Source organism: Acinonyx jubatus, chromosome D4, assembly GCF_027475565.1.
Source record: "Acinonyx jubatus isolate Ajub_Pintada_27869175 chromosome D4, VMU_Ajub_asm_v1.0, whole genome shotgun sequence".
Taxonomy (NCBI): Eukaryota; Metazoa; Chordata; class Mammalia; order Carnivora; family Felidae; genus Acinonyx; species Acinonyx jubatus.
This window is the reverse complement of record NC_069391.1, coordinates 12,419,437-12,431,556: the sequence shown is the minus strand read 5'-3', so window position 1 is coordinate 12,431,556 and position 12,120 is coordinate 12,419,437. Positions and strand designations below refer to the sequence as shown.

General features: G+C 39.1%; 2 protein-coding genes and 1 pseudogene across 4 annotated transcripts in view; 1 reads left to right on the top strand and 2 right to left on the bottom strand.

Moving 5' to 3' along the window:
- LOC106965928 (olfactory receptor 1L8-like) overlaps positions 1–12,120 on the bottom strand; it is a 412,015-nt gene that overhangs the window by 319,096 nt on the left and 80,799 nt on the right. The window lies entirely within an intron of this gene.
- On the bottom strand, positions 8,360–9,158 carry LOC128312275 (mitochondrial import inner membrane translocase subunit Tim9-like; annotated as a pseudogene).
- LOC128312113 (olfactory receptor 1L4) lies at positions 9,647–10,594 on the top strand. Its single transcript, XM_053204666.1, has one exon. The coding sequence runs from the start codon at positions 9,662–9,664 to the stop codon at positions 10,592–10,594; it is 933 nt and encodes a 310-aa protein (XP_053060641.1). The 5' UTR covers positions 9,647–9,661.

Sequence of the window (12,120 nt, the reverse complement as noted above, 5' to 3'; positions counted from 1 at the left end):
CCCCCCCCCCCTTTGACTCTCTTTTAACCCTGTCCATGACATCATTGGTCACACACACATTTTTGCTTTTATCTAGTCAAATCTGCCCATCTTTTTCCTTTACAGCTTCAAGGTTTATATCCTGCTGAGTAAGCGTTATTCCATCCACAAGATTATAAAAATATTCTCCTATAATTCCTTGTTACCATTTTAGGCATTTTTACTTTTTATATCTTCAAATCCTTCTAGATCTTATTTTCATAGGTGGTATAATATTGAGATCTAAATTTATTAAATTTATCTTTTACTTGAATATACGATTGTCTCACAGTTTTCTTTCCTGCCCCATCCAAAAAGGCAAAATGTCTTTTTATTTTGGTCTATTTCTGGCTTCTACTCTGCTCCATCAGCAGAGTAGAATATAGGATTTTATATTCCTATACAAATACTATGCTGCTTTAACTATCAAAGTTTTGTTGTGTGTTCTTCTGACTAGGAAGACAAACCCATCCTCACCATTTTGCTTCGTTTTCAAAATTATATTGTTTTGTACATTTTCTCTCATTAACATGTTTTATAGTAGACTTGACATATTCTATAAAGAATCCTTTTAGAATTTTGTGAGTCTATTGAATATATGTATTCATTTGGGGAAATTGACATTTTTACTATATGATCTTCCCATCCAGAAATATGGATTATGTCACCAGTTGGTCACTCTCTATTACCTACTACTTACTTATGGGTCTTTGCTGTCAATTTTCTTTGGGGAGAGATCATTCCTACTGACGTAAATAAATAAATAAAATACTCCTTCACTGTTCTGGAGGAGCCCCTGAGCCAGGATAGTATCATTGCAGAGCATCAGATTGAGATAGCATGTGTTTTGTTACAAGTGTAAATGACGGTCTTCATTGGACGGTGGTATCTTGGGAGATAAATGATATTAGTTCCTCATAGGGTTGCTAAGTCTGGCAACCCTACAGTCCTCTGGTGTGCCCAGAAGTACACTTTTAGACTTGAATTTGGGAATATGAGAACATGGAAAAGGGGACTTTCCTCGGGGAAAGGTAAATGTGCCATAAGATTATGCTGCTGGAACAAGGAAAGAAAAGATCAAAAGAGTTCACAGCCAATGCACCTAGGGACAGTGAGATCGGCTATCTACTTTTATGGTTTTCTCTAGTGTTATCTCTTTGTGTTACCTTCAAGTCTTGTTAGAGTCTGTGACTACACAGCCTTGAGCATTGTGTGTCTTAAGAGATCATGGAAGAGGATCTCAATCACACCTTGCCCTGAAACAAACCAGAACAAGCAGCAGCAGCAGAAAGACAAGCTCACAGGAGGACCAGCAAGAACATTCTGTCTTGAGCATGGGGGCATGCCCAAGAAAACTGACGTCTTTCCTTTTTTAAGTTTTTATTTTAGTTCCAGTTAGTTAACATAGTGTTATATTGGTTTCAGGTGTACAATATAGTCATTCAACACTTCCATACAGCACCCTGTGAGAGGTGACTTTTCAAGGGACAAGCAACTCTCCCAAAGAACTAAGAACTTGTAAACATTCAGGTTTCAGGTTATATATGTTCCATCACCAAAATTCATGCAAAGCTCCCACTCCAGGCCAGACAGAACAGTGCTGCTCTCCTCCCCCTTAAAAAAAATGAGTAAAATTGGCATCACTCCATGTTAATTCTGTATAATTATGTATCACGAACCACCTAGAAAACATGGGCTGTTACCCAGGGGAGACTTTGAAGGATGTACACCAGAGAAGTAACCAAATAATTACAAAGTTATTTATAATTTAAACAAACCACTCTGGTCACCAGATGGGGTTGTGAGGGAAAGCTTCCAGTTGTCCATTTGCCCTTCTCTCCACCCTTGTCCACCCTGCTCTGCGCTCCTTGAGGGGAGCTGTATCAAATCTTAGGCTGAGATCTGTATCTAAATATTCCTTTCAAAAAACTCAGTAATAATAAAATAAATACCCTAATAAAATAGGCTAAAGACTTTAAAGGCACCTCCGCAACAATGATATACAGATGGAAAATAAGTATAGGAAACAATTCTCAGCATCACATGCCATCAGGGAAATGCAAAATAAAACCACACTGTGATACCACAACACATCTATTAGAATGGCCAAAGTCCAAAACACTGACAACACCAAACGCTGACAGAAATGTAGACAACAGGAATTCTCAACTGATAGGAGGGCAAAAGGTACAGACCATCTAGCAGTTTCTTACAGAACTAAACATATCCTTAACATATGATCCAGCAATCACACTCCTTGGTATTAAACTAAAGGAGCTGAAAACTTATATCCATATAAAACTCTACATATGGATGTTTAGAGTACCTTTATTCATAATTGCCAAACTTGGAACTACCAAGACTATTGCTACTGTCCTTCAGTACGTGAGTGGATAAAGAAACAGTGGTACGTTTAGACAGTGAAATATTATTCAGTCCAAAAAAGAAATGAGCTCTCAAGTCTGGAAAACACATGGAGAAAACTTAAATGCATATTACTAAATGAAAGAAGCCAATCTGAAAAGGCTACAAGCTATCTGATTCCATTATATGACATTCTGGAAAAGGTAAAACTATGGAGACAGTAAAAAGATCAGTGCTTGCAGGACTCTGGTAGAGGGAGGAAGGAATAGCTGGAACACCAAGGACTTTAGGGCCAGTGAAACTATTCTCTATTGATACTATCATGGTGTCAGTATACATTTGTCAAAACCTGTAGAATGTGCAACAGGAAGAGTAAACCCTAATGTAAACCTTGGATGAGCGGTGATGTGTCACTGTAGTTCATCAACTCTGAGAACTGTAGCCCTCTGCTGGGGATGCAGATATTTGGGGGGGTGGGGGGTCTGTGCATGCGTGGGGCCTGCGCAGGTATGTGGGAACCCTCTGTACCAAGTGATCAATTTTGCTGCAAACCTGTAACTGCTCTTAAAAAATTAAGTCTATTAAAGGGAAAAAATAGAAAAAAAAAACAGAAAATATCTATCTAAAGGCATGATTGCTATGCATTTATAGATGAGGACATGTGGTTTAGTGAAACTAAGTAACTTGCCCAAATTCACCCACTCAGTAATTAGTGAAACTGGTGTTCAAAAACAAGAGACCTGGCTTAAAAATGAAGCAACAAAATGTTGAAGAAATGCAACAAAAACCTCTCTCTTACACACACACACACACACAAACACACACACGAAATGAGGCTCAAAAAGGTTAAGTATTGCAAAAGCTCACACAGGTTGTAAGAGGTAGAGCCAGCATCTGAATCTATTCCATCTGGCTCCAGAGCATGTATCTTAATCCCTTTCCCATAACACTACACCTACACCTAGATACAGTCATGAGGCCATCATGTCAGAAGCCATCACCTCTCCTTCCAGACAGGCACAGATAAGCTTACATACAGACTTGCACAGGAGCACATGTATGCACAGAGAGTACGCATGTGTGCGTGAACACATGTGTTCATGTATGTACTTCACATGTATGCACATGGAACATCTCCACCCCTGTTCTGCAAGGCCCTAATTCCCTTCTCAGGTATATAAGGCTGCACCTCCAGAGGCCAGGTTCCCCAAGGCTCCTGCACACAGAGCTCAGTGAGGACATCAGTAATCTTCTCCTCTCCTGGGAAGCCCACAGGGCCAATCCCCACAGGGCTCTGACATGCACGGAGAACAGGCCCCTGGGTTCCAATGCCCACTGTAGGTAGAGAAAGGAGACAGCACATTCCTGAAACCAGATCTGCATTTCCCCTCACCTGCTCTTCCCAAATTCAGAGCCTGACCTTAATCCCCTGGAAAACCCCCTAGTCTGATCAGGACCCTGAACCTCCTCTGTCAAGCCCACAGGTAGGCAGGCTGAGGGGTCCTTGGGAACAGAACCTGGGGGTCAACATCTTCATATGATCTTCCTCTCTTTTCCTAATCCCATCTTCTCTCCTCCATCTCAAAGACAGGAGACAAGTGAACGAGAAAACGAGGATACTGCAGGGGGTAAGAGCACACATTCTGAAGCTGGACTCCACACCCTCTAGCTGTGTGGACTTAGCCAAGTCACTTCAAGTGCTTCTCCCTCACTTTCACTATCTGTAAAATGGGGGTACTGTAAAGACTAAATGACTTAATGTACATAAAATTCCTGGGACAGGGTCTGGCACACCTGAGCACTGTGTCACTGCTCGCTACTGTATGACCGTGACTGAGAGTGTCCACGGGAAGGGGCTGCGATGAAGTGGGTGTCTCCAGTAGGAGACATCGGGGTGAGGCACTGCCAGCCTAGCAGAGGGACACTACACACGGTTTCAGCCAAAGTCCCACTTGAAGCACTTCTGGTCGATCAGATGGATAGCAAAGGTATGTTGAAACAGACAGAAGACAATTATTCGTAAAAAAGAACCCAGTGGGCATATTTCAAGTGTCCACTTGCCTTGGAATCTATAATTTAATGGCCCGGAATGGCTGGGTCAAGCTCCAATCTGACACTAGAGTGAAAATTAGGCATAAAGGAGAGATTTCAGAGAGCTGAAGAGAGAAAGACCATGCCTGGAAAGGGTTCTGTGGGATCCCTAAGCAGGACACATCTGTTTCAAGACAATATAATACAAAGTTAAACATGGAAGGAATTCCTCACTCCATCCCTACAATCTCACTTCAAAAGGCAACTACACACACATAAACACACACAATACAACAGACACAAACATAAAGGAGATTTATTTCTTTACAGAAAATGAGATTATTCTATATGCATTGTTCTGCAACTTGCTTTTATCACTTAATAAAATATCATGGACAGTAGTGTAACCTTGAAAATATAGCTTAGTAAGGAGTAGCTTCTGCTCTACCATCATACTGCCTGAATTAAAATCCCAGCTCAACCACTTACTAACTGTGGGATCTGGTAAGTTATGTTGCTAAATTCTATTTTTTTAATTTAAATTTTAGTTAACATACAATGCAATACTGGTTTCAGGAGTAGAATTCAGTGATTTATCACTTACATAGAACACATAATGCTTATCACAAGTGCCCTCCTTAATACTCATCACCCATCTAGTCCAATTGAAAATAATAATAATGGGTGCCTATCCAGGATTTGGGGAAAATAAAACCATAAAAGATATGCAAAGCCCTTACCTCAGGTTGGAATCGACAAGAGTACTAATAAATTGGCTAATATTAGCCATCTCATTTCTTTAGAAACTGTATGCTATTGAGGAATGAGAATGCACTGTTAATTGTTTTAATAATTTGTGGATATTTAGATTGTTTCGTCTGTTGCTTGTTTTGTTTGTTCATATTTTTTATCTGGTATTATAAGCAGTGCTACAAAAATGTGCATATGTATCTTTGTGCTACACATATATGACTATTTTTAAAGGATAGATTTTTATGAGTGGAGTTGCTGGACAAAGAGATGTAGATTTTTGATTCTGATAGAGACTACCAAAAAGCCTAAACTGACTATCTTCTCATTATCAGTGTACATGAGGGTCATTTTCCCTTTAAATACTGCCAAAGAAATTTACTGACAATCTGATAAGTGAAAATCGTGTTTCAATCTAATTTACATTTTCTGAGCACCAACTAGGTTGGTATGTTTTCTTTGATAAATGTGTTGTAGATATTTTCTTTAACTCAATAGTTAATATTTTAGATTTATGATCTCTTTTTGTGTAATTTTCACATTTTTGAGTACAGTTTTGTCATTCTTGCTTCTACATTTTTTTTTTCTCATTTGGAATGGAATCCACATCTTAACACCATATAGATATGTTCTTTATTTTTGGATAATACTTCATGATTTGGGTTTTTTACTTCTAGTTTGTTCATTCATATGGATTTTTCTTTCTATGTGGTTAGATAGAAATCTGGCCTTATTTTTTACAAAGGTTTAGCATGTCTATAGATGAATATCGATATACATGCATAAATACAGGCATACAGAATTCTTTATGGTGGTTCATTGACTGGTTTTTCTTTGTGTGTACCATTCTCCTATTATTATTCATTATTACCTACCTTGATTTTTCGTGTTAAAAACTCTCATTATTCTAAGTTTTTCAGAATTATCTTATCTTTTCTAGGTCATTTATTCCTCTAGGTGAATCTTAGAATAACCTTCTCAAGTTCTATTAAAAATGCCCTTAGGGTGTTAATATAGGTGCACTAAAATGTTATTAATTTTAGAAGAATTGATTTTTTCCAGTTTTATTGATATATAATTGACATATAACATTGTGTAAGTTTAAGATGTACAACATGATGATATGATATACTTACATGTTGTGCAATGATTCCCACAGTATGGTTAGTTAATGTGTCTATCACCTCACATAATGATCATTTCTGGTTCTTCTATGAGAACATTTGAGAAGTACTCTCTTAAATTGAATGGCAATTAGGAGGGGCTGGGAGATGGGGAAATTGGGGAGACGTTTAAGGGTACAAACTTGCAACCAGTAACTGAATAAATCCTGGAAATTTTTTTAATGTTTATTATTTTTTTTACAGTTTACTTATCCATTCTGAGAGACAGACAGAGAGTGTGAGTGGGGGAGGGGCAAAGAGAGGGAGAGAGAGAATTCCAAGCAGGCTCCACACTGTCAGCACAGAGCCTGACACAGGCCTTGCACTCAAAAACCACGAGTTTATGACCTGAGACAAAACCAGGAGTCAGACACTTAACTGACTGAGCCACCCAGGTGCCCCAATGTTTGTTTATTTTTGAGAAAGAGACTGAGCACAAGTGGGGGAGGGGCACAGAGAGAGGGAGACACAGAATCCAAAGCAGGTTCCAGCCTCTGAGCTGTCAGCACAGAGCCCGACGCGGGGCTCAAACCCACAAACTGTGAGATCATTACCTGAGCCCAAGTCAGATGCTCACCCAACTGAGCCACCCAGGTGCCCCATTCCTGGAGATTTAACACGCAGCAAAGACAATACTGAATTATATATAAACTTCACAGTTTCTAAGAGAGAGATCTTAATTTTTCCCATCACAAAAAAAAATGATAATTATCTGGTGTCATAGAGGTGTTAGCTAATCTTATACTGGTAATCATATTGCAATAATTAAATGTATCAAATCAACACATTTTACAACTTAAGTTTGCATGATGCTATATTTCAATTATATATTAATAAAATAAATAATAAATTAATATCTACTCTCTTAGCAAATATCAAGTATGTAATACAATATTGCTAACTTTTATCACCACACTTTACATTACATTTACAGAACTTACAACTGTAAGTTTGTACCTTTTGTTCAGCATGTCCCCATTTCTGCCATCTCCTAGATCCTGGTAACCACAATTCAACTCTTGGTTTCTATGAGTTTGTCTTTTTTAGACTCAGAAATAAAAAAAGAAGGGAATCTTGCCATTTGCAATAACATGGCTAGAACTTGTGGATATTATGCTAAATAGAAAGACTGTATGATAGCACTTATATGTGCAATCTCAGAATTGACATTTTTAAATACTGAATCTTCCCTTTTTAGAAGTATAGTATCTCCATTTATTCATACACCCTTTTGTGTTCTGTTACACTTTCTTCAGATATCTTTCTCATTTCTTTTTACTTGTTTCTATCAGATTTATTCCCAAGTCTGTCTTCCTTCCTTCCTTCCTTCCTTCCTTCCTTCCTTCCTTCCTTCCTTCCTTCTTTCCTTCCTTCCCTCCTTCCCTCCTTCCTTCCTTCCTTTGGAAGAAACAATGTTTGATTTTTTTTATTTAGTGATTCATCACTTACATATAATACCCTATGCTCATCATAACTAGTGCCCTCCTTAATACCCACCCCCCCACCCACTTCCCTTCATCAACCCTCAGTTTGTTCTCTATCACTAAGAGTCCTTATGGTTTGTTTCCCTCTCTCTTTTTTTTCCTTCCCATATGTTCATCTGTTTTGTTTCTTAAATTCCACATATGAATGAAATCATATGGTACTTATCTCTGACTTATTTCACTTAGCATAATATACTCTAGCACCATGCACATCATTGCAAATAGCAAGATTTCATTCTTTTTGATGGCTGAGTAATATTCCAACAATTTGGTTTATTTTTTTTTTAATGAAGTTACCAAGCTGCTGAATCTTAAGGTCTCAACAAATGTTGTACCTTATTATTTTCATTAAACAATAAGATCTTCTACTTTTATTATTCCTGGTTAAGAGCAGTTTTGTTACTACAGCTGTTTCCATTTGCCAAACAGTCATCACAGACAGTTTAACATGGTGGCTACTGCTTTCAGGGAATTCTATCTGATGAATCCTCACCTCCATCACAATAGCTGCTGGCAATCTTTCATCAAAAGTCCATCCATCAGGACTTCTCATGGTTGGCCAAGTAGTCCTGCTTTGGGTGCCAGGGCTTCATCCAGCTAAACATGATATTCCTGAAACCCCATGGATATTCCTTGTGTCATTTTTAAATATGTCTGAAAGCAATGCTCTAAACAGGTGGTCTCTTCAGGTTTTATTCCTCTTGTTGTGGGGTCTTTAACACAGCCCAAAAAGCAGGTTGCTGGAAATTTATTGTAGGTTCCAAGAAATTCCTTAAATTGTTTTATCTGATCAAATTCTTGTATTTGGTACTTGTATTGGGTACATATTCTTTTGGTATGTTTATCAGTCACCTTTTCTGATGTATGAGTTTCCTTTTTACTCTGGAAAGTTAGTTCTCCAACCTTCGCCTGAGTGTCTCCAATAAGGCCTGATTACTTACTGAAGCACAGGCTCTCAAATCCTATACCAGTGCAAGGTTGGGGGGCTACATTGCCAGTCAAGTGTAGAGGCAGAGGATCTGGATCAGGGCAGGAACTTCAGGCACCATAGTTAGTTATACTTTCTTGCCATTGCCAATTGAAATTTGTCACTGCATTATATTTTTCTACTACAGGATAAACATTAATATTTGTATATGTATCTTGTATCTGACTACTTTGAAAAATCTTCACAGGTTTAAAAGTTCTAATATGAGTCCCTAGGAGCTTTCTAGAGTGTCAGTCAAGTCAGTTAAAAATAATTACATATTCATATTTTAAATATTTGTGCCTATTTCATTAACTTTGCTTTTTCACTGGATTACACCGCCATCTGAAAATATACCTTACTAATGGTAACAGACACCATCCTTGCTTTGTCTTTCCCATAATTGGTGGGAATGAGACTCTTATATTCAAAGTTTTCTACTCTGGTAAAATTTAAATGTTTAGAATAAGGGTTTCATAATTTTTTAGTCAGAATAATTAATACATATAAAGGCATCCCCTAGGTGAAAAAGGAAAAAAAATCAAGGTTATTTCTTGACGAACTCAAGAAGAATCTTTTGAAAGATAATTAAGAAAACTCAGAGAAATTTGGCTAATAGAATTTCAAAACAAACACATATCCTAAAAACACAAGGGAAACTTTAGTTTCTCATTTAGAAAGCAGCTTGAAATTTTCTTATTTTTCTCCTACTGGATTTTATTCCATTTTTTCTGGAAGGTCTTGAAGTAAATGTTCTTTACAATCAAAACAAATACCAGTGAGCTTTTGTACATGCTGGAGATTAGGGAAGAAGCTGACTTGATGAAATTGCCCTTCACATCTCTCCAACTGCTTTTCCACACCCTGTCCAGGAAGGCACAGACATGGAGACCAAGAACTACAGCAGTGACTCAGGCTTTATCCTCCTGGGCCTCTCTTCCAACCCTCAGCTACAGAAACCTCTCTTTGCCATCTTCCTCATCATGTACCTGGTCACCGTGCTGGGCAATGTACTCATCATCCTGGCCATCCACTCAGACCCCCAACTCCATACCCCCATGTACTTTTTCCTCAGCAACCTATCATTCATGGATATCTGCTTCACAACTGTCACTGTACCCAAGATGCTGGTGAATTTACTATCAGAGACAAAGGCGATCTCCTTCGTGGGATGCCTGGTCCAGATGTACTTCTTCATAGCATTTGCGAACACTGATAGTTACCTGCTGGCCTCCATGGCCATAGACCGGCTGGTAGCCATCTGCCACCCCTTCCATTACAATAGGGTTATGAACCCACGGCGCTGCCTCCTCATGCTGCTGGGTTCTTGCACCATCTCCCACCTGCACTCCCTGCTCCGTGTGCTACTCATGTCCCGCCTGTCCTTCTGTGCCTCCCATGTCATTAAGCATTTTTTTTGTGACACCCAGCCTGTGCTAAAGCTATCCTGCTCTGACACGTCCTCCAGCCAGATTGTGGTCATGACTGAGACCCTGGCTGTCATCGCGACCCCCTTTCTGTGCATTCTCTTCTCCTACCTGCGAATCATCGTCACTGTGCTCAGAGTTCCCTCTGCAGCCGGTAAGTGGAAGGCCTTCTCTACCTGTAGCTCCCACCTCACTGTAGTGGCCTTGTTCTATGGGAGTGTCATCTATGTGTATTTCAGGCCCCTGTCCATGTACTCAGTGGTGAAGGACCGGGTAGCCACAGTCATGTACACAGTAGTGACACCCATGCTGAACCCCTTCATCTACAGCCTGAGGAACAAAGATATGAAGAGGGGTTTGAGGAAATTAAGGGACAGAATACACTCATAAAATGAAAAAATAGATGGAACAGTTTAAATGGGAGATGACCCAAGAAATGGTCACATCATCTTTCTTTACTACCCATTTTTCACATGACACTCAAAAAGGTCATAGAAGGTAGTGTTGAAAAGCAGTAAGAGCCCTGGCCTTAAAGCTAGAACACTTAGTTTCTATCAATAACATTGACCAAATATATGTGTAATCCCAGGACAAGTGCTGCTAGGAATCCACATTTCAGGAAAACCATTTTTGCCCCCTATAAAATTAAAGCTATCTTGAAGAGCAATAAAGCATCTCCAAATCCCTCCTCTATGGGCTTTACTTTGGCTAGTATTCAAGAAATTAAAAAGTCCTATTCATTTTGAGGATAAGAAATTACATGAATTTGGTAGGGAATTGGGAAAGACTTCTTGGGATAATGACCTAAGATCACAGTTAAGATGTATTGATTTTGACAGAGCAAAGTTCAATAGAGTAGGAAATGGACAGAGAGCATTTCACATAGTGGGAACCATACAAAGAGGAAGAGGCAATAAACACTGGGATGTGTCTGAGGGACAGCAGAAACTCCAATGCCACTTGTTCAATTTGAGAACAGAAAGAATAAGGCTGGAAAGATGGAAGAATCTACACAGCAGATTTAGTGCCCCCACCAAAACCACGGAGTCCTCACAGTGAATTCTCAGCACTTGACTCCTTTTCCTTTCCCTCTTACTCTGCCTTTGTCCACATGTCCATGATTCTCACAGAAATGCCCTTTATATTCTGGAAGAAAGCAATGTGTGTATTAGTCAGGATAAGCGAGATTGCACTGAGGAAACAATCTCAAAATCATTGGACCTTGAAACCAAAGGATTAGTTTGTAATCACACTGCATGTTCACCTTTGAGAACAAGTAGGGTGCTGCTCATTTTAAATGTTCAGTGGCCAAAGCTGACAGAGCAGATGCCATTGTAAACATTCATCATCACTCTATGAGAAGCTGAGGAAAACTCTTGAAGATTTTCCACCGGCATCGAAAAACTCTGGTCTGGAAGTGACTCACACCACTTGTGCCTACAACTCACTGTCAACAACTAATCTCAAGACCCCTCCCAAACACAAGGGAGCCAGGAGGCACAATTCAACAGTGAATCTGTCAAACAGAGACCCAATATTATCTGATGAACAGATTTAATGACTACTACACAACTCTAATAACACGCAAATACAAACGTATGAATGTGTTGCTTAATCAATGTTCCTGATTATCAATTTCAATAACAAAAATAACATAAAATTGAATACTGTCTCTGGAGTCCTTTAGCCTCAATTATTTCACCAAGTTTTAACAACCAGCGGCCTTTACTAATCATAAGCTTGTTGATAGCTGGAGTTTAAGTTGAATATCAGACCTTAGCCTTAGAAATATAACAAGAGGTGTATGGTGGCCTTATGGAACACAGGGCCACCGAGAGCCCAACATTAAGGTCCCTGCCATTGCTGTTATTGCTTCCTCTTCAAGTGATCAGAAAGCAACTAGAAATCCAGGAAAT